Raw genomic sequence first — 23331 nt, 5'->3', positions numbered from 1 at the left:
AAGGCTGGTGGGTGATTTCTGTCTGTGTTCAAATATTTAAAGCAATAACAAATAGTCCCATACTTGATATTTCAGATAAACAATTTAATGGCATCTTAACGTTGTTTTCACAATCTTATACCGTGCATCTTTTACTCCTTATGAAGCTGAAATCTTTTTAAATACAAGCAATTCTACTGCAATTTTAGAAGTTTCAAAACCATTTCAACATACTGAAAACAAAACAGTCTAAAAAGGCAGGTCTAACAGCCATTAAAATGCAGGAAAAAGCAAGAGGACTTCAGGTAAAAGAACATACATTGAACAGCAACATTTCTTCCACTATGATTTATGTGTTAAGAAAAATGGAGTAAATTTAAAAGAACAGAAGTTCTTTAAAACCAGACTTTCTAATGCCAGAAACAGCTTTGAAACAACTTTCTATGCAGTTCTATTTATTTCAAAATTTAAAATTGGCCAATTTTTGTCCCAACATTTTGAAGCACAAGGGAGGAAAGGTGGAAAAGGCTCTGCAGGGGTTGCAGTTATAGATCTATAAAGTTCATATGTGTGAAGGAATGAACACAGTATTGAACACACTGAGTATGACAGAAAAATGCAACAAAGCACTAACTCTGAGAGAAAAACAACCCTGCAAGCAATGCCAGGGCACTGGGTATTTCTGCATTTTAAGCAAAGAACTTTACAACATCTTTAATTTTCCTTTTCCTGTCCATTTTGGAGAGCACAGCCCAGCCCGCCTCGCGCATTCTCCTCATGGTTTTGAGTTTCAGAGCAGAGCCTGGAGATTTCACACTGGATGGAGCTGGGGTCCAGGAAGGAAAATAAAGCCATCCTTTAGTTTCTGTAAACAATCTGATTAACTGCTTGCTTTAATCTTAGGAAAGGCTAACATACCTTTTTTGGTGCTGTGGAATGTAATTGTGAAGCTTGTGGATAATCTTTGTACAAATTTTTAAACATTTCTTCTTCCGAGACTATGCTCTAATAAATGAAAAAGTTACTTACTCACGCTATATTAAAAACTACTTTTTCTTTCCCCCTAAGGATATTAAACTATGAAAAATAAAAAAAATTAAGATGTCATTATGAGGCAAAACAGTTCAATAAAAAGCATGTTAATTATGTACATACAATTCCAGAAAGAACCAATCAATTAAAAATATACACATAAATATTGGCTTGAATGTGGAAGCCCAAACTGTTTGTTTTCATTCTCAGAGCCAGCAGTGAGCACAAAGAAGTGCTCAGCACATGATTTGCTCTCTGACTCTTACCAGGAGGTCAGTGTGCTCAGAGCTGTCTGACTGAGTGTCCAGCTGCACAAGCACTTTCTGCTTTTTCCTGCTGCTCTGCTCTGAAGGCAGGTTTGTGCTTCTTCCACTGTGCATTTTATCCATTGGAGGAGTCTTTATAGCATATGTCTGGGAAAGAAAACGTTTCTATTTTTAGATTTTATTTTATGGGGCAAGAATGGAATCTAAAGCCAAACTCAGGAGCCAGTTTACAGTCTGAGTGTCCAAGAATTCACCTGAGAGAAATGGTGGAACTCTTCTCTTTCCATCCAAACACGAAGCAATGACCCAAACAAAGTGGGGTGGGGTGGAAATAGCATTTTTTATATTATTTTTGTTGCCAAATGAGGAGAATGAAGGGGAAGCTATGGAAGAGCTGAGTTTCATGGCACATTGTATTTCAGTTCTTCATGCTTATCTGCAGAAATTCAGGTTATTCTGAACTGTAGCCACTACATGTGGACCATATCAAACATCAAAGAAAATGGGAACAAACAAAACTGCAGGAAAAGGCTTTCAGAGAAAGATTGATAGCTATATCAAGATTGGTGTTACTTAAAATAGTCTTTTCACTAGAAGTTAAACTAAGAAGCCTTGAATGGTCCAGTGCAGTCCTTTTTCAGACAGATAACATCAAAGTGGTGCTGGATTCCATTGCTCCAATATGAAACCCACAAGTGAACTCCTGACAGGGAAGAAGGGTAAGTTCTGCAGTCAGGACTACTTTGACACTTTGACCATTTTTACAGCTAGATCAGCTTTGTTCTCTTCCATAGAGGAAAAGTGCCTTTACAAATGGACACTTTTAAGACTGAGTAAAACAATTCCAGAGACATAAAAAAATCAACAACGGAGCAAGAAAAATTACACAGTGGGAGCCCTTCCAGAAACTGCTGTCTAATATCTCCATGGAATGGTAGGACCCTTTAAAATCCCTTCTTATCCCAGGGAAAAAAAATCATCTACAGAGAAGTAAGAAATACAGGCAGAAAAATGCAACAAGAAAAATTCACTGTTAGGAGTTACAAAACTTCAGTGTTGGACTGCCCAAGGGGCTTCCTGCACTGAAGGAGATATTTTTTATTTTTATCTTTTTTATTTTAGGAATATAATTTGGAGACTTTCTATTTTTACATGAGTAGATTCACTGTATAGATTTAAACAAGGTTTAGGAGTCCCAGGAACATAAATTTTTATTTTCTATAATTTAAAAAGTTTGAAGTCCAAAGCATTCCAATGTCTTTTGTTGAATGCAAATAAATTATCATGGCACTTCAATTGATTCTACACATATAAACACTACCAAATTCTAAAAGCAATTAAAAAGTTGAAGTTACCTTGTGTTTCTTTTCACTTTCAGGAATCATACTGTGAGAGTGCTCTTTTACAAGATTCTCCTACAAAAGAGTTATGTGACAGCAAGGAAATATTTCTTTGAATTCAGTTGTTAAAAATCTTCTTGGTGTAATTACAGAGCACAGTCTATAATCACACACTGTTACAAAGCTCACACAAAAATAGGACCAGGTTTAGCACAGCCCCAGTATTCAAAAGTCACTGAAAAAACCCCTACAGTTTAGGGAACTTTTTTGCTTTAGCTAGTTAAAATTAACTAAAATAAAGGAGAGTTTTGTTTTGTTGTTAATTTATATATAATCTATAATCACAGACTGTTACAAAGTTCACACAAATATATGACCAGGTTTAGCACAACCCCAGCATTCAAAAGTCCCTGTTTTTCTGTTCAGTTTCATTTCTTATCCAACTCCTCCCACAGCACAAGCCCAGGCCACACCTCTCACCCCCACTGCTCAGTGAATAAAAAACTCCACCTTCTCTTCAATTTCTGCTTTCAGTTGTTCCTTAAGGGAGGCCAGTTCACTTTTCAAACATGACAGCTCATTTTCCTACAAACCATTAAATAAAGGACAGGGTTAACTATGCACAGCCCAGAAAAAAGAAAACAGTCCCAAGTGAGACAGTAATTAACAGGGACACTCATTAGATACACAAGAGAATTCTATTTGCTTTTCAGCCCTATACTTGAAGCTTTGCTTTAGCTTGTTTAAAAAGACTGAAGCACTATAAGAAACAGGAACTTGATCAGAAATGTTCAAGGTAAGACCTTAAAACACTTGGGAGAACAGGGCTGAGAGGGCACAATCGAAATATTTACAACAAAAGTTTCCTATTCCAAGTGGGAAGTCAGAGCATGACACACTATCTGCAAGAGCAGACACAAACACACTGCTACTCCAATTCATTTCTAGAAACATTTGGAGTTTTTAGTGCCCAGAATAAGATCTGCTGCAGCAGCTTGGGTGGGACTGCTACTGGTAAAAATTAAAACCACACTGGAAAAGTTCCCAGAGAACTGTCTCTGGTGGGAAAGACCCCAGAGCACAGCAGGAAATAGAAACTCTCTAAGCAAACTGAAAAAAGATTTTTAGAAGTCACAAACTGACTGAAGATCACATCTTTTGTCTCTCTGTGCTGTTGGTGGGCAAGAGGCAGGGATTGGGAAAAAAGGTGTTTTAAAGGTTTATTTTAATTCTCATTACCCATTTTTAATCCTATTAATAATAAAACTTTTGATGCTATTTAGGTTTGAATCTGCTTTACCCTCAAAGTGTTTTTCTCCTAATCCTTATCTCAACTTGAATTTTTCTTTCCCCTCCTCTGCTCAACTACAGCAGAGAAAAATGAGTGAATGTTTTTGTTGTGTGTGCCTGGCCCTTAGCCAGTATAAAACCACTCCACAAGGACATCAGCCCCTTCACTGAATTACTGAACATTGGAAAGTACTCCTTACCAGTGCTCTTGCTGATGAGAACTGCTTTTGCTGTTTCATTTTATAGACTTTTAACTCTGCATCTTTTTCTTCAACCATTTTATCATATTCATTCTGGGTTAAAAAAACCAAACCAACAACAAACTCAAAACATGTGACTAAATGTTACAATTAAAGAGTTATCCAGTCTTAAAACATCATTTTTTTCAAACCAGGCTCTTAAGATTCAGAAAGAAAAGATTCATTGATGCTTCTGCAGAAACTGTAAACCAGAAAATGCTCAATTCAAGTATTATTTTGTGGACTGGCAGAGAGTGCTTGATTTCTGTGCAGCAATATGTGCTCAGCACTAAGAGCCAGCTGTGCCATCTTTATTAATGTATCTGCTAAAGATATTGCAAAATAGAGGAACAGAAAGGAAAACTAAAATGTGTCAGGCTAAACTGCTGACAGTCACTAAGGCATCTCAGAGAAAGAGCCTAAACTGATACTGAAAAATATTGCACTCAGATGGTATCAAAGGAAGCCTGAACTGAAAAAAATCTAAAAATCCCAGAAGTTTGGATGAATGGAATTTATCTGCCCATAGGAATCTTTTGAAAATCTTCAAATGAATTTGATTTTAGATGATGCAAAGTCCAGCATGTGTTCAGCTTCCTTTTCCCAGATTCAGGCCTGTTTCTGCTTTGGAAAGGTCATGAACGTGGTATCACAAGTTATAAACATGCTGTTAACATGGTATCACACACTGCAAACCACAGCAAGCAGGAAAATCTCTTCCCTTGTGCTTTTCCATCAGTGCCATCATCTCAGTTATCTTGTGCTGACATCTGGCATCAGTTTCTCTCTGTATCATTGCTGTTTCATCACAAAGCAACCTCATCTTTTCTACCTGTCAGTAATAAATTGCATTTCATTCATCAACATAACCATATATTTCTTTTTAATCTCAATTTCTTCTTTCCCCTGTGGGTGCAAAGTTTGCAGTCCCACTTGGGCTTTATTTGCTTTTAAGATCCCTTTCAAATCCCTCATCTTTTCTGCAGATTGTTAAAATGGGCAGGATCAAAGGTACAGCCATGGCAGGCAAGTTCACTTCAAACCAAAAGGCCATTTCAAGCACCCTGCCCTAACATTTCTTAGCATTGCCATCAAAAAAAAAGTGTGGGCAGAAAAATACTAATATGGGAGAAGTTATAATCTAATTTAACTATGCTGACTTTATACCAAGGGTGGAATTTCTTTGAACTATATCTTGAAAGCAAGAAGTTTTAATGGAGTTCTTATTTTCAAAGACATTCTCAAATACGTCAGCCTAAGCACCTCATGTACTAAAGCTTTGCTCACAGGCATACACAAATTCCATTTATGTCTGAAATGGAAGAGCAAGGACTCTGGCCAATAAAGCTTCATAAAAACATTTTAAATTAAAAAAAATTAAATTGCAGTAAAAATTAACACCTCTCACCTCTTCACGAAGTTTATTTTCATTTCCTTTTCTTGTTTCTATGTCTTTTTGATAGATGTCAACTGCTTCCTTATGGTGCTTGTTCATATTTTCCATCTCTAACTGCAATTTATTCACCTTTTGAGAATGCAGAATTGCTGCTGTTATTTGTTTAGGAATTACTGTGTTAATGATTTTTTCTTACCTCTTGTTTTTGAGCACAAACACACTCTTACTGTTCAGGTATATGATTAAAGTGTTTCCTATTTAAAAGTTCAGCATTTTTTTTAATAAAGAGTTGAACTTTGGCCTGAAGTGAGTTGGAAAATACTCAAAGAAAGAATGGCAACAGCCCAGTGGGGAAGACTGCCCTAAGCAGTCACCCCAAATGCTGTGAATGCCTCAGAAAAAAACAAATACAGATGGAGATTTGATTCCCTCTCTTGTAAATCTGTATCAGATTTTCACAGCTTTTATGGTACATTTTTCTCCCAGCTGTGCATCTTGATTACAGTTTTTCCTTTTAAGGTTATCATATGAATATCCTCAAAGAAGTCCACTTTTCTTCAAGTGCAGTACCCAAAGCTGGACACAATATTCCCATCAGAGGGATTGCCACTGCAGAGCACATTTAAAGAACAGCCTTAAAAAAGTAATATATATATATATATACATATATGTATATGTCTTTTAAATGCTTTTCTGTTACAATGAGGTTGCTGAACCCTGTTCAGTCCACTATCAATAAAAGGAAAAAAAAAAAGGAACAGATTAGAAACATCATTAATTGCAACGTGAATCCATCTCTTAAATGTCCAGCAGTCAGTGCCCAATGATTAAAAATGGAAGCATCTTCTAAAAACTGTGAGCTCATTCCTGCAAAGTCTGTATCCCAGATCCCAAACCAGCTCAGAACGTGTTTAACAAGTATTATCATTACTTACAGTGGCACTTAAAAACACTCACCTCATCTTCTACATGATGTTATTTAAACCTACCTTCCCTTCATAAGTATTGCTTTTCTTGCTTTCTGCAGTAAGTTTCTTTTTCAGCACCTTATTCTGGTGAAATAAAACAAAACAAGCACTGTACCTTAACAAGTTAATAGAATTATGTAATGGTTTAACTGCATCAAGAAATTCCAGCTCTCATCAGGCAAATAACTCTCTGTTGTGCAGCTCAGGTTCCAGAACAATTCTTCAAACAAATGAATGTTCAACTCATTTCTGTGATAATTACTGTTTCTTCAGGACCTTAAGAAAGGCTCCTCCTGAGCAAGAGCAGGGAATAACAAATGAGGTGCAGAATGGGAATTAAAACTAAGGTGCTGCTGACAGAAGGTGTGAAGATGTCATGACAAAAAATACAAGTTCTTTATTTTTACAGTGAAGTTACTACAGTTTGTGCCAGTGCAGAATTATTTTCTACAAGTGGTAACTGAGATACTTATTACAAGTACAAAAATAACACCATGCACTAAATGAAAAAGAGTAGAAGTTCATTAAAGGTATTATTTTTGTAATTGCTCTTTTCAAATCAAGGCACATTTAACAAATCAAGTGATTCCTGAGATGACTCCCTAATTTGCTCAGGGTTAGGATAAGAAAGGAGAATTTTTAAATTACATACATGTATCTAAAGATATCACAGCAGACACAAACCTGCTGAAAAGGCAACCCAAAATATAATGTGTTTATGTATTTGTGAAATGAAAATCTCTACCCACCTCCTGCTGCAACTCTTCAATGCATTTGGTTTTATTTTCCACCTGCTTCTTTAAATTGTTCATCTGAAAGAGAGATTTCAGACATTCATTAGTAAGTTCTACAAATGACTCCCTGTGTGAGCAATTCCTGTAAATGTTCTCAAACCTGCACTTGCACCAGTCTGGTTTGTTCCAATGGGACTGCAACACCAGCTGACATGTTAGAATAATCAGAGTTTTAGCCATAAAGTACCACAAGATGTTAATCAATAGCAGTGAACCAGTTCCTTAGTTGTTAGAGACTTAAGAAAGAAGAAAAAAATCCCCAATATCTTCACAATTTAAAAATACACTTGTAGGAAGTTCCCTACATCCATGAAAAAATAAATTGTTCCAATTATTTTCTAGAATCTTCAATGGCTTTTCCTTTCTTGAAATTTCATTTTCAGTACTCTTTACCTGAAATGACAATTGTAAATCTTTGACTGTTACAATGAAATTTTGAAATTTTCTAAAAACCCCAGCTGGCTTTGAACCAATAGAAAGAAAAGTAGAAATGTTTGGATCTATTTAAGCTAAAACTCACACTACATATAAAAAGCTAATCCAGAGCCCATCCATCACTGTGTGGGTATATGAAAAATCAGAAAAGCAGGTTCTCTGTTTGCCTGAAAAGAACCAAATCTTTAATATGAAACTTGCAGCAAAGAGTGAACATCCCAGTGACTGTGCTTGTCTTTTGAAATACCAGGGCTCAGCATGGGCACACACAATGGCACAGCTGGCAGCAGCTGAGAGAGAAGAAACCTCTGGCAGAGATCACATCCCCCAGGCAGAGCTTTGCAGAAAAATCCCAACACAGATTTTACATTTAATGCTCTCCTACAGGTTCTGTAAGATATTTTCATGACACAGGACATACATTTTCTTCTCTTTCATCCAGGGTATTTCTCATCTCTTCACCTGTCTTTGCCATTTTCTCCTTCCAAGACTCCAGTTCATTTCTAAGTGCCAAATTAACAAGCATTAGTAAATATTTCCTTCTTGCCTTTCACTTATTTTCAGTACTTCTAAGAAACCCTTCTTTTATTTTCTAAAAAGAGCTGCTAATGTTGATGGGAACTTCATAAGCTGCACAATGAAAATGTTCTTAAAATGCAGCAACATGCCCAGTAAGTCAATATGTGAACTGTCCATTCTTTTTTGAAGTAGGAAAAGATGTTCCAGCTAAGCCAAGGAAAATACATCCTCACCTGGACTATTGCAATGCAGCTGTGAAACATGGGAGCTGCCTGTCTATTGAACTGGTGATACAGAGAGTAACTCTTACCCAGTTTTGCCTTGTCACATTTAATCCATAACCTTCACCTTCCATTTTCATTGCCTTCTCACCTGAGGTGTCTAATGCACAACAAGACAGCTCCTACTATGTAATACAAAATGATGGCAAACACTGTTCCTGCAGGAATTGGTATTTCTCATCTGAGAAAATTTCTACTTGGCCAACAGCAATTCTGAATAGTTTCTGTTTAGCTATATAATCCAGAAAAAACATTAATCAAAAAAATCCCAGAAAGCAGCATTTGAACACAACTAACTATTTGAGTCTACTTCCTTTCACAATATCAGTTATTAATATTTGTTTTTACTTGCCTTAGCTGGCTATTTGCCTCTTCTAGATTTTCAACTAACTGCTTTGTATTTTCTTCTTTTTTCTTACTATCCTAAGTAAAGACCCATGTGTCAGCAAAGAAATAAAATTCAAAGTGACTTCTTAAAAAAATTCAAAGACATCCAAAGCACACTGAGCTGCCTTGCTCACAAGTGTAAATACACTTCCTTTCCAACTCAAACACAAAAACCAGCTCAGGTACTCTACAGACCCAAGTCATGTTGCAGCTCATCATCTAATTTGTAAAACTGAGTAATTTGTCAAATTGAGTATTGTCCTTTCATGAAACCTGGAAGTTTACAACTTGCCTCTTGTTGTTCTTGCAGTTTCTTGACTTCTGCAGCCACAGCATTTTTCTCTTGTGCTGTTTGTTCTTTCTCTAGTGAAAGCTTACTGAGATACACTGTTAGTTGTTCATTCCTTAACCTAATTTCAAACAAATGGCCAAGAGGAATAAGAAGATGTATTTTGAAATCTCCTTTTAAATTAAACATACCCATTATCAAGTCTTATTCCATGCTGAAAGAAGTCCAGGCCTTTATCTACAAATATAAGCTTTGCAGCAGAGTCAGAGAGATGTCAAAAGGTGACAGAAGAAGGAAAGAAAATCAGAGTCAACTTTTATATAAATCTAATGGTTAATGAAGATGATGTAGTTCAAAGCAAGATTAACCATGAATTCAGAAACTTTCTCTTCTTGTTAAATAAGTCAAAGAGATATGGAACAACTACATATGCCATAGAATACATACAAATAGAGAAAGTGGAATTTAGAAATGTAAGTCTAGAATTAATGGCATATATGTGGTTCAAAACTTTCATTAGAAAACAATCCTAGTTCATTTCACTGTGGATTAAAGCAGCTCCACCAAAACGAATTAAATATTATATTTTCAAAATGGTCATACACCTCTTGTTCAAGATCTGTTTTCAGAGTCACAAGCTGCTTTAAATAATCTTGTTCCTTCTCAGCTGTACTTGTCAGCTGTGCTTTCAAATCCTGGAATTCTTTCTGCAAAATGAAAAGGAAGAGTTTTGAGTATCCATGTGCAAACTCCAACTGCTGGAGGTTATCAGACATGAACTAAGAGCACAAGGCTTTCAGAAGAACCCAACAACATCCATGGCATGGATTATCCAGGTTGGATCTTTCCAGTCTCTGCTGGGATCTGGAAGTGCTGTGAGACAGTGAACTGTGACACCAGTGCTGTTCATGTCTGTCCCCTGCTGTGAGTTTAATTACCTGGGCTGCAAAATTAGGGTGGGACACTGCTCTGGGTGCTGTTTCTTATGCATAAACTTGTGTCCAAGTCATGATGTGTAACTTCACTATTTCTAAAAACATGTTACTATTGCCCTACTTCAGACCTCTCTCATCTGGAGAGCATTTTCATTGCTCTCTCCACATTTTTCTCTCTCTGCATATTTTCTACAGTAGCCTCAAGACTCTTCTTCAGTCAAAGGCCTCCAATTTGCCCATTTTAGAAAATGAGTGAAACTCAGTTCAGAACACTCAATGCACAGATTAGAACAACAAGCAAACACAGTGAAATGCACATCTGATTTCCCACTATCTTAACTTGAGTTGATATGGATTCTTGTTAGGCTTGTAAATCTAAAATCATAATGAAAAGAAACCTCTGTTAAGAGTGTATTTCATATAGCTGAGACTTCTGTGACAGAAAATGGGCCTGTGTCACAGTACAGCAGGGTTCACAGAGGCCAGAGCTAATTACCTGCCTGTAAGGAAGAACAAATGGGAAAACTTTATATCCACAGGGAGTGGCATTTGAATGGGCATGAACAAAGAAGGAAATAACCAAAAACCTTGAGAAGGAAAACCAAAAACATGGGAGACAAGAAAAACCAAAAGCACAGGAGACAAGAAAAACAGTGGCAATAAAAAAGTTCTTCAAAGAAAACACTGAAATTGTGTGTGAGAAAGTTTAGTAGAAATGTCAAGGTAGACTAGATGGTGTTTATTTATGACATTTAAGATACTTACAAAGCAAGAGGAATTTCATATGAAGAGCAAATGCCATGAGATTAATAAAATGAATATTTACCAGAGTTTCTGACAGCTCTTCAAGGTGCACTTCTTTATCACATTTTACTTTAGTCATCGCTTCTACAGCACATGGAATGTAAAATTAATGGAACAGAAATGATTTTTCAGATTTAGCAGGCAGTATAAAACATTTACCCCTTTGCAATACCCACTTCTCAAAACTTGTTGGATTAAGTTAAGAAGCTGAAAAGCTAATTTATGACTTAATCTAAATGTAGACTTGAAAAATGAGTCAGACATTAGCAAATCTCTATCTGAAGAGAAACTAAATATTTATCTTAAATAAAATTTAGGGCCTTTCTATGTTGTCCACAATTATAACTTCAAATAACCATGGACTGTTAGACTAGAGTATTCTGCAAGTATTGATGCACCTGCATTGTTCCAGAAAAAAATCTGAACTGCTGAAGGTACCACATGGATATGCTGAGAAAGGAAACCAGTTATAACTGACTTCCAAATGGTTTCTCTGTGCACATTGACAGTGCTGGTATTTTTTGCAAGTTCTCAGCAGCAAGGCAGAGTTCTCACTCTGGGGACTAAGGAGCACATCCCTAGAAAGCACAGGATATCAAATTGATGATATTTAAAGACAACCCCTGCCAGCATCATTCCACTTCCAGCACGGGGAGGGTCCCAGAAACCTCAATGGGAGGGTTTCATCTCTGCTACAGAAGTCACTCCTGGCACCTGCAGTGCTGCTGCTCTTAGCTGGAAACCAAAATTACCTCCAGAAGAATTCATGCAGGAATGGTCTCACTATTGGAGCTCTGCACAGCACTGCCCTTTGGCTGCTGCCAGTACCAATGACCCCCAAAGAAAAGGGATCAGCTGAGTCAAAATAAATTCAGGCATTCCTGATAGGTACAGGTACTGTAAAATCATTTCTCCACCTACTAGAGACAGTCCATTTCCAGACAACAGCAGAAAGCATTTTTATTACTGCCTGGCTCATTTTCTGCCTTTCTACAAGCCTTACCCAGTTCAGCAGATTTCTTTTGGAGCTCCAAGGTAAGCAGCTTTGAATCATCTTCATATTTCTTTAATCTAAGAAAATGGTAAATTAAAAACCCCAAATGTAGGGTACAAAGCACTCACTGCATTTGAAACTTCAAGGACAATAAGACAAAGTCTTAGCACAAGCACTTTAAGAACATTTACCTTTCAACAGGCAGATGATCTATCTGCCTGCAGCACATATCAAATTACACTTTTACAACCTCAGAACAGTAGACATAAAAGTAAACAAATATATACCTACAGAAATCTCTATTTCTTAAAGACAGAGTTATGAAAGTTGGAGGGGGCAAAAATTTACTTTTTATAGACCAGTATCAACTATCACCAACAAAAAAATTTACATTCAATTCTCTGCATTTAGACCACTGTGTGGAAAAAACCTCCAAATTTCAGCTTCATTTCCAATTGTTCTTGATTTTGTCATAGACTGCAACCTGTAAGATCACTCTTGGAATTGAAACTCATTAATTTACCTATTTTGCTCTTCTTGCAGCAAGCTTTTCAAATTGGCAACAGAAGTCTCAAACTCCTCTGTCAGGGCTGCAAGCAAAGCCTTCATTTTTTTACATTCTTCCTCCTGCTCTTCCTTTTCTCCAGTAACCTGAATTAATGTTTTCACTCTAGTCTGGAGCTCAGTTTCCAAGTTCTTTTGAGTAACCTTCAAGACATGATATCATTTCTAAACATGTTTTGCACAAACAGCTATAGCTGTTTCATGTCTAAAGTATCCATAATTATTTATGCAAATACTCCTCTAGTCTATTTCTACTGTAAAACTATAAGCAAGGGGTACCTCTGCCTTTTGCAATGACATTTTAGCCTCTTCCAGCTCTGCCCTCAAATGTTCTTTACTGACCTGGGATTCCTTTAACATTTCTTCATGATGTACTAAACAAAAAAAGATGTTAATATTTTTAAAAATAGGATATTTACTAAAAAGTACTGCTAAAAATGGAAAATTACATACATTTAAAGAATTTAATAAAGAGCAATGGTACTAACATCATATAGTATAAAATAATAGATAAAATTTGAATATAGATGGCTTAAAAATATTGAAAATCAAGTTCTGAAAAGTAAGTTTCCTCAGTGACATCTGCCTGACTGTAAATTTGCAAAACTGAAGCAACATATTTTCCCCTTGCAATCTTCCAAAGCTCTCAGTGCTTGACTCACCCTAAAAACGGCCCTGCCAGTCCTGCTCCCACAGGAGCAGCTCCTGCTCCAAACAAAAATAAGGCCTTCAAGGCCCCAAAATTCTGCTGCCAACCAGCAACAGAATAAAACCATCATGACCCTGTTTCCTATGCTTCTATAAAGAATTACATATTATAAATAAACAATCATTAACAATTACATTTAAATTCTATAAACAATTACATTTAAACACAGCAGGCAGAACTCTTACAGTTTGCTTCCATTAAGTCAGCAATCTTATTTTGTGACGTCTGCAGCTGAGCCTTGATGTCTTTTATGACAACATCTTTTTCATCTCTCTCTATGGTGAGAGCTGAAATCTAGAAAAATGCAAGAAATATCATCATGAAGTCTGGAAAAGGGACAGATGCTAATTTTCATTTGTACCCCAGGTATGATAAGCAGACATTTTGCTGTCATTCAAGTTAGATTAGATAAGATAGATAGAGAGATAGATAGATAGATAGAAAATATTTGGCTAGATATAATCTTAGCCAAATATTGATCAAGTCACATTACTCTAAAGAAAAAAGTTCTCCAATTCAAAATCAAACCATAAATTCCAGTAGACTAAAGGTACTGAAAGATCACTAAACTTAGCAGAATTTGACTTTAATGCAGCTTCAGGTGTTATTTTGTCTTTTTTACTAATACCCAGAAACACTTCTTGGCTCTTGCATTGCCCCTTTAGTCACAAACAAAGCTCTACATATGAGATGGTAAAATGAGCAAACCTGCTTTTCCTTTTGACTGACTTCCAGTTTGCATTCTTTTTCAAACTTGTCCACTTTTTCTGCTTCTTCTTTTACTTTTGAGATACAGTAACATCCACAGTTAACATTCTAGCTGAAATATACTCCAAGTTCAATACAACTTCCACTTTAAGACTGCTTGGAATTGTACAGCTGTACCATTTGTTTCCCAAGAGTAATTGTTGAGGCAATGTTTGGTTTTATAATCAAAATACAAACAGAAAAGAGCATGTGAAAATGAAACAGGAACACACCAGGCTATACATACAGAGAGAGAGCATTTAGCTAAAGTTTCTGTAGCTATACACTAGTGCATTATCATTTAAATAAACCAACTATGTGAAATAAGCACTGATCTCTAGACTGTACTTCACAGACAAAACTTCAATGTTGAGTGACAGTTTGAAAAATAAAGTTCCAAATTTGGCCCAGTGGAACAGCAACAGAAGGGGCCAGGCAGTGAACAAAGGCTGCATGAATAAAAGAAGGGTCCCAGTGTCTCAGGGTGACCTGCTCACCATTCCAGCCCTTCACATCTGTCTGCCCTGGCCCTGCATGTGGAACACAAGCTATGAAATACAAAATTGAGCCAGCTGCATAAAAACAATAAACTGAATTCTCACATTTGAAACTCATTTCCGATCTGTCGTTCTCTGCTTGCACACGAAGCTCTTCAAATGCCGCTGTCATTCTCTAAAAACAAAATTTAATATCTGAAGTTCAATCCTGGAAACCCTGGAACTTCTCCAGGGGCTGCTGCCCACCTCAGCCATTCTGAGGAACCAGCAGGTGGGTGAAACAGAGCCCAGAAAGAAGCCAGAAGTTGTGGCAGTGACCCAGCACTAAGCACCCATCCCACAGATCACAGGGATCCACACCCCACACACTGCTGCACTTTCTCCATTGAATGTGTTTTATGGAACACAAAAATCATTCTTGAAAAGGGATTGAAAACCCAACTTCCTGCATCACACACGACATGATACCCACACATGATGGATACAAACAGTATCCCAACATAAACATGGAACTCAGCTCAGCTCACATAACTCACATTCCTTTCATCAAGCCTGGCCACTTACTTCTATGTTGCTATGAAGTTCCTCATACAATTGTATTGTTTCTGCCTTTTCCTGTTCATCTATCAAAGGAAGAACATATGAGAAAGTTTTTCTTTTGAACAAGAATGCCAGCTGTCCAAGTCATTATACTTAATCAGCAAAATGAATTAAGAAAGGAATTACCAGCTCCATTCTTATTAAATAAGTCCTTATGAAACATGGTGCCAAAAGTTACAGAATTTAGGGAAAATGTGTATTTCATTGAAACATTAAGCAAGCTCAGCTTTTAAATTTCCTTCCTAAGATATTTTTTTCTGTGAAAAGTGTAATTCTGGATCAGTTGATGTGACCATATTAATTATTATAGTATTAATGCTGTTGAATAATAATGTATCAACACTGTTAGTATTTCTAAACTGTAATCTAGGGTTTAGCACTGAATTTCTTCCTATCAGCAGATACCTATAACCACAGAGCTGTCATTAGAAAATTGCAACACTCCATGTCCATATTTTCCTTCTTCCACTTTTGTAATTGATACTATTTTTTCCTAAGAAAACAATTAAAAAGAGAACAGTAAAAGAAACAGCTATCAAAAAAGAACAGTACATCCATATACAAGTGTTTGTAGAATTAAGGCTAAAAAGAAATCAACACTTCTTAAGTATCCAGGATCAAGTTAGTAAAATTCTAATGATTAGAATAACAATTCTAAATTGCATATAAAGTAGAACTTCCAATCAAGAACATATTTTAAAACCTCAAGAATTTAAACTTCATTAAGTTATCCAACTGTCTTGGCTTCTTCAGTTTCATGAGAAGAATTCCAGTTACTCATTGTACCTTGGGGTTAAGACCTTTTCTCCCCATAAATGTGTGATGGCTGAAAACAGGAAATGTCAGCTCTGGAAATTTGTTAGAGAGTGCTGGGAATTTAGAGTAGATTCTACTGCCTAAAAACAGGCATGAAGGGTCACTTCTTATGTCTTAATATATTCCCAGTGTGTGGATGGCCCTGCAAACCTTCAATGGGCTGAGCAGCCTTGAGGAGCCCTGCCCTGCTCTGGAGCGGCTGCCAGGGCCAGTCAGGGCTGTGGGCACTGCCTCAACCCTGGGTCACTGTTTGGGCACCCAAAGAGCTCCCAGGCTGGCACCTTTCAGCAAACAATTTCACTGGCTTCAAAAGCCCTCTGCATTCAGCATTACAAACCAAAAGTCTGTTAGACCTGGGGCTTCACTTCCAATTTTGTGAGCCACTTAAAATTCACTTTTCACTCTGAGAGCCACATCCAGTCGATCCCAACTGGAGAACTTCTCTGAACAGCACGAGAAATTTCTTCTTCTTTCTTCTGTTTGTGAATTTAGAGCAAGCTAGAAGTACATTTACTCTGATCAATAAAAGCTAAAAAAGCATTTACGTTTGCTGGTCTTCTCTGTGAAGCGAGTGCAGGTTTCCTTGAGCACATTACACAGATGCCTCGAAGCAGCAGCTCTAAAGGAGGGAAAAAATATCCTGTTTGCACAGGAGTGCACAGTACTTTGTGTGCCTAAGGAGTAACAATGGAAATGACCTTCAAAATTTAACAGCTACATAAAACTGCCCACATGGAAACTGATTCTTTCCACCACAAGAATATATACTTGGTTCTATTACTTAGTCTTTCAAGAGATCTTTATTTTCACATATCTCATCTTCCAGTTTCAAATGGAGTTTTTCATTTTCAAACTAATTTCATAGGGAACAAATGCAAAAAGACACTGTTATTGAAAAATAGATTAGAAATGCACTTTGACTTCTCAAATCCCTCATGAAAAAGTAATTTGGGGCATCAGTAGACAGAAGTCTGTTTTAGCTGGTATTACATGCTGAGTCATCTTTTGCATGAAAGATGCAATCATTAATGAACAATAATTTAGCAGCAAATGAGACACTTACAGGTATATTCTTCAGACAAACACTCACACGGGACAGGTGCCTGCAACTTCTCAAAATAATCATTTTCTCAAGGCACAAACCAAACTGCAACAGTCTTTACGATTTAATTGTATCAATAATAGTGTCATACTGAATCAGGAAGCACTTAACTTTGTTTATTTAATGTACACTATACAATACTGGCCTGCAGTTCTTGAATGGCTTTATTCTGTGCTTCAATAGTCTTTTTATTTTCCTGGAGCTTTCTTTCTTTCTGGTTTAATTCAGTTTCCACAGTCAGTTTCCACTGCTTGATCTTCTCAGCCTCTTTGTAGAGTTTTGAGAACAATTCATTCATTGTTTCTGTATTCTATTGAAACAGGTTCCACAATTTGATCTCAAATACTATCTAATTAATAGTACATAATATCTAATTCCTACTGTTGGAGATAATGTATTTATCTCTTAGAAACATCACAAGAGTAATATTTTTCTACAGATGGTGATATAAGTTGATATATGATCAGGAGCCCAAGTTTATGCACAGGATGCACAAATCTTTGTGCATCCTCTATGTATGTATCAAAAGGCTTTACAGAGCACACAGGAGAAACAAATACAATGAAATATCCCAAACCCCCTTCAGACATCACCAAATAGATGGGCTTAAAGACATGGATAACTGCAGTCCACCAAAATCAATAAATTTTTGTCAGAATTATCAGTGAAGCCAAAATTCCTTCTAGCAGGTTCTTCACACCATTTCTGTCCTCTCCTTCTGACAGACACTGCTGAGTTAAGTAAAAGCAGCTTCAGAGACTTTGCCCAAGAGTACCTGTGATCTTGCCATGAACACACACAGAATCACAGAGTCACAGAATAATGAGGTTGGAAGAGACCTCTCAGATCATCGAGTCCAACCTCTGCCCCAACACCTGGGCTATAGCACCAAGTGCCATGTCCAGTCTTTTTATAAACACATCCAGAGATGGTGATTCTACCACCTCCCTGGGAAGAGCATTCCAGTGCTTCATTATTCTTTTGGTGAAAAATTTCCTCCAAATATCCAACCTATCCCTCCCCTGCTGTAGCCTGAGACTGTGTCCTCTGGTTCTGTCAGTGCTGCCCGGTGGAAGAGACCGACCCCACCTGGCTACAACCTCCCTGCAGGCAGTTGGAGAGAGCAATAAGGTCACCCCTAAGCCTCCTCTTCTCCAGGCTAAACAAGCCCAGCTCCTTCAAACGTTCCTCACAGGGCTTGTGCTCCAAACCCCTCAGCAGCCTTGTTGCCCTCCTCTGGATGTGCTCAAGCACCTCAACATCCTTCCTAAACTGAGGGCCCAGAACTGGACCCAGCACTCAAGGTGCAGCCTCACCAGTGCCCAGCACAGGGGCAGAATGACCTCCCTGCTCCTGCTGCCCACACCATTCCTGATGCAGGCCAGGAGCCATTGGCCTTCTTGGCCACCAGGGCACATTGCTGGCTCATATTCAACCGGCTGTCAGCAGCACCCCCAGGGCCCTTTCTGCCTCAACACTGTCCAGCCACACTGTCCCCAGCTTGGAACGTTGTGGGGGATTTCTGTGGCCAAAATGTGGAACTCAGCACTTGGACTTATTGAACTTCATGCTGCTGCACTCTGCCCATCCATCCAACTGATCTAAGTCTCTCTGCAGAGCCTTCCTTCCTTCCTTCCTTCCTTCCTTCCTTCCAATAGATCATCACAAGCTCCCAGCTTAGTGCCCTCTGCAAATTTACTAATGAAGGACTCGATGCCCTCATCCCTGTCATCTATAAAAACATTGAACAGAACTGGTCCCAGTACAGAGCCCTGAGGGACAGCACTGGTGCCTGGCTGCCAGCTGCATGCAGCACCATTCACCATCACTCTCTGGCCCGGCCATGCAGCCAGTTCTGAGCCCAGCACAGAGTGCTCCTGTCCAAGCCATGGGTGCAGCTTCTCCAGGAGTGTGCTGGGGGAGACAGTGCCAAAGGCCCTGCTGGAGTCCAGATACACAACATCCACAGCCTTTCCTGCATGCACCAGGCGGTCACCTGGTCACAGAAGGAGACCAGGTTGGTCAGACATGCCCCACCCTTCGTAGAGCCACGCTGGCTGGGTCTGATAGCCTGGCCATCCTGTGAGTGCTGTGGGATAGCACTCAGTATGAACTGCTCCATTATCTCACCTGCTGGCACTGAGGCCAGGCTAACTGGCCTGTGATTACCAGGATCCTCCTTCCTACCTTTTTTGTAAATGGGTGTCACACTGGCCAGTGTCCAATCATCTGGAACCTCAGCAGTGAGCCACAACTCTTGATAAATGATGGAGAGAGGCTTGGCAAGCTCATCTGCCAGCTCCCTCCTCACCCTGGCATGGATCCCATCTGGACCCAGGGATTTACAAATATCCAAGTGTCCCAGCAGTTCTCTGCTCACACACAGAGCAGGAAGGAAAACCACCCCCCTTGTGCCCTTAGAACACCTTGAAAGTGTCCTACAAGCAGTGCTGGGCCAGTGGTCGAGGCAGGGAGAGCAACACACGAGCCCAAAGGGCCCTTTGGTTCACTTACAACACCCCAAACACCATCCTTGTTTTGGCTGCATCACAGTTTTGTTCCAGTCCTGATGGTGCTTTAATAGCTTAGGATTAAAAAAGTCTAAAAAGTTGTCAGGGATATGAAAATCAGCAGGGAGAGTGCTAGAAATGTGTTTTATTTTGTGGTAGCAAAGAGTGTTTTGTAGCTGCAAAGTACAGAAGCTATTGCAAAAAAAAATGAGCTGGACTGAGTTGTGCTAAAGCAGAGATCTGCTGGTAAAGACACTGTCAAAAGAATCCAGTGCTTGAGGAAACCACTGAATTCATTGTTTTACAGATAAAACAAAGCCAGACAAGGCTGGAAACCACTGAATTCATTGTTTTACAGATAAAACAAAGCCAGACAAGGCAATGGGGATAATCTACTTCAGTTTTCCAAAGGATATTCTGACTTCAACCCTTCTGCCCCTCAACAGAATATTCAGAACCAGTTCCACAAGGATACTTAAGTGTTTAAATCTTACTCTAATTAAAGCTCATGGACTTCACAGGCACTTCAAACAAAGAAAGAACAACAGCAATATTGCAATCACCTTAATTTTTAAAGATTTGTTTCCAGGCATGTTCACTAAATCACAAATATCTCCTCTAAGTGATTCAGCTTTAAACAGGAGACAGAAAACATTATTCCCTTTTAACTACTTCCTTTAGCCCTGAAATATCTACTGAATGATGCTTTAGGCACTGTTTGGGAACAAATTCAAAAGACCCCAAGGAATTAGATGTGCAGAGTTGATACTTAGCTGACCTCTTCATCTACTTCAGAGCAAAGTTTCACTTGCTGTGAAATTGTATCTGAAACATGAAGAGATTTTGATCAATGTCTTTCTAAAAACTGTAACAGTGAAACTGTATTTAACAGTTACAGATATGAAACTGTGAGACTACTCATGAAAATTAAACCTTGACAAGATATAAAAATCTAAAGAAGGTGCATGGCAAATATTCCAATCGTACCTGAATCAGTGATTTCGCCACGGTTCAACACATCAAATGGCAGCTTAAAGTCATCATCTGAGGATCTGTTCAAACCTGCACAAATTTAAACATTAGTTCCTTATGGGTAGATTTGTAAAGAAGAATTATAAAATCCATAAAAAATCCCTACAGATGATGTGAAAATAGAATTGGTCATTAATAAAACAGCTGCCTACAAATTTCAAAGCCCAAGGTATTGGTAATGGCTTTGGAACTCACTTCTTCCTGCCCAGTGGTTGATCAAACTGTTGGTGTCCTGCAGTTTGATTTATAGACTGTGGCCAAAGGGGAGCTTTCAATGCAGGGAACTCAGCAGCTCCTGCCTGGCTGGGCCCTGGTGCATGGCAAAGGACTCAAGGAGACAAATTACTTTTTTGAAGACCAGTAGTTGATATTTCTTTCTTGCTTTGCTTCCAAGGGCACTTCTAAACTATATCTGATTATGTTTCAGCATGAAAATACCCTTTTACAAGGTTTTTAAGTCACAGAGGTTCATCCTGTAAACAGCTAACTCATCTGCTGTCAGAATGTCCCATTTGAATCTCAACATATTTCATAAGGAGCTTCAACATGAAAAAATAACTTGTTGAATTCCCATAACTCAGTGTGGGGACAGAACATTTTCCCTGCACACCTGATCTGGTGAGACCAAGACACCAACACCAGTGCGAGCATCTGAGTGGGGCCTGTGGGAATCCATCAAACCAGAGGGGTTTGGGAAAGCTGCAAAAGGCAGCCTCAGAGACAGCAGAACTGTGATTAGAGCCAAGCAGGAGCCATGAGATAGGTCAGCAGAAAAATTATTTAAAAAGTAGAAAAGTAAGGGCAAATAGAACAATGGTCTGTGTATTAACGCTTGTCTAGAATAACTCCCTAAGTTACAGAGAAGTTTATCTAGCGAGATATTAGGAAGTTCTAAGCTTAATAATGGAGCTCTGTGCATTGTGTTTTAAGGCTTACAAGCAGCAGGTATTGTATTCAAAAAAGGCAAGCATTGTTTGAACCAAAGGTACCTGTGCTTACAGTGGTACTATAAGAACTACTGTCAATATGCTTTTGCTTTGTGTGATTGGTCAAAAAACTTTGAAAGTAAGTTGTAACATTAAGTTCTTGGTCTGCTGCCTGGGATGTGAGCTGCTGACATCTTCCCATTGTCATCACCATGTAATGAGACTGATGCTGGAAAAGAAAACAGCTCAAGGCAGTTCCTCAGCAGTCCCGTCCCGTTTGTGATTTGTACACAGACCCCGGCCGGCGATAGAGCCCTGCTCGCTCTCTGGGCTGAATTACCCACATCAAGCGTGGACTTACAGCACAGAGCAGATGCTCGAGAAGATGATTCCCTTCAGTTTTGATGGAAAACAACAACAAAAGTCTTTGAAATTCAAACCGAAGATGTCTGTGCATATGCCAGAAACGAGTAGGCAGGAGCCGTCTCGGCCCATGCAGGGGCAGGTGTGTGTGTGCTCCAGGCCGGGGCTGTGCCGGGCACTCCCCGGGCCCAGCACTGTCCCCCCCGCGGCCGAGCGCTCACCTGGGATCTGCCCGCAGACACCTGCCCAGCGCTCAGGCGCGGCGGCATGAACAATTTAAAGCGGTTTTCCTTCTCCATGGCTCCGATAAAAGGGCGGGCGGAGCGGCCCCACCTCCCGGCGGCCGCTGAGGGCGGGCGCGAAGGGCGGGAAGCGGCAGCGGCCCCTCAGCGCGGGGGCGGGGGCGCCGCCTAGCGGAGCTCGCGGGGCACGGCCCGGGCACGGCCCGGCCGGACAGAGCGGCGGCCGCGGGGCCATCGGCGGGGCCATCGGCGGGGCCATCGGCGGGGCCATCGGCGGGGCCATCGGCGGGGCCATCGGCACCATCGGGGCCATCGGCGGGGCCATCGGCACCATCGGGGCCATCGGCGGGGATTGCTCGTCGCCCGTGGACGCCAGAGAGGTCTCGGGGCAGCCCGGGGCCCGGGCGGGTTGGCGATGTCGCCGTGGTCGCCGGCCGGGGGCAGCACAGCGGGACTTTGGCCGTCGCGGGGAAGGCGGGAGAGGTCTGAGGGGAAGGGGAGGTCCCGCCTGTACGGGGAATAACTGGGGGAGCTCAGTCCTCCTATGTGAAAAATGCGTATTTTATGATTGGCTTTTCGCAAATATTCAAATGAATATTATATGTGTTATGTCAGAAAGTTATGCTGTATTAATTTTCTTAAGTAGTGTGTTAAATCTAGTTTTGGGGTATTACGTAATGTCAAAATAGAAACTATGCTATGTGAGATACTTTTTTTTAAAAAGAAAGGACTTGCAGCGAGATAGCAGCCACAGGACACCTAAATCTTTCAGAGAAAGAGAATTTATTGCTTTCCTATCAGAGGAAACGAACTTCTTCCTGCCTGCTCAGCCCTGAAGACGCCGTCAGGATTCAGAGGAAGAAGTTGACACTGAACAGACTCCTCGGTTTGAATGGAATTTATGCATCATGTATGAGGTGTATGAATATGCAACAGGTTATTGTTTTTAAGGGTGAATCCTCTCTTAAAGTGTGTCTTTTTTCAGGCTTCTTTTGCCCAGAAAAAGGTACCCAGATGTCCGTAACTCTTTGTTTGTATTGTCTCATATTGTCCTAATCCAAAATATCGAAGTTATTATTACTCTAATTATATTGCTCATTTTCTAACCATTTTATTACTATGAAACTTTTAAAGATTTAAAAAACAAGTGATTGGCGTTTTTCACATCCTGTGACCCCCCGGTGTTGTAAATGGCTCCCCCAGAAACATCAGTACATGGGATATTGTGTGTTGGGCACTGTGTGAAAAACACCAATCACTTGTTTTTAAAAGTTT

General features: G+C 39.4%; 1 protein-coding gene across 1 annotated transcript; it reads right to left on the bottom strand.

The window, feature by feature from the left end:
- Positions 1-257: 257 nt before the first annotated feature.
- On the bottom strand, positions 258-22121 carry LOC143696413 (synaptonemal complex protein 1-like). The gene is given in 31 exon segments (XM_077192543.1): positions 258-810; positions 896-984; positions 1278-1442; positions 2633-2692; positions 3128-3202; positions 4108-4202; positions 4870-4978; positions 5555-5671; positions 6532-6594; positions 7260-7324; positions 7637-7697; positions 8161-8242; positions 8892-8962; positions 9219-9336; positions 9819-9922; positions 10279-10311; positions 10314-10366; positions 10958-11038; positions 11958-12025; positions 12472-12656; positions 12792-12886; positions 13407-13515; positions 13930-14003; positions 14571-14640; positions 15030-15088; positions 16427-16498; positions 16650-16734; positions 17129-17293; positions 20272-20318; positions 20481-20567; positions 22017-22121. Coding segments are annotated over 31 exon segments (2796 nt in total). The 5' UTR covers positions 22114-22121; the 3' UTR covers positions 258-668.
- Positions 22122-23331: the final 1210 nt, after the last annotated feature.

The sequence above is a fragment of the Agelaius phoeniceus genome, chromosome 34, assembly GCF_051311805.1.
Source record: "Agelaius phoeniceus isolate bAgePho1 chromosome 34, bAgePho1.hap1, whole genome shotgun sequence".
In the NCBI taxonomy this organism is placed as follows: domain Eukaryota; kingdom Metazoa; phylum Chordata; class Aves; order Passeriformes; family Icteridae; genus Agelaius; species Agelaius phoeniceus.
The sequence above is the reverse complement of the archived record's forward strand: the minus strand, read 5'-3'. Positions and strand labels throughout refer to the sequence as shown.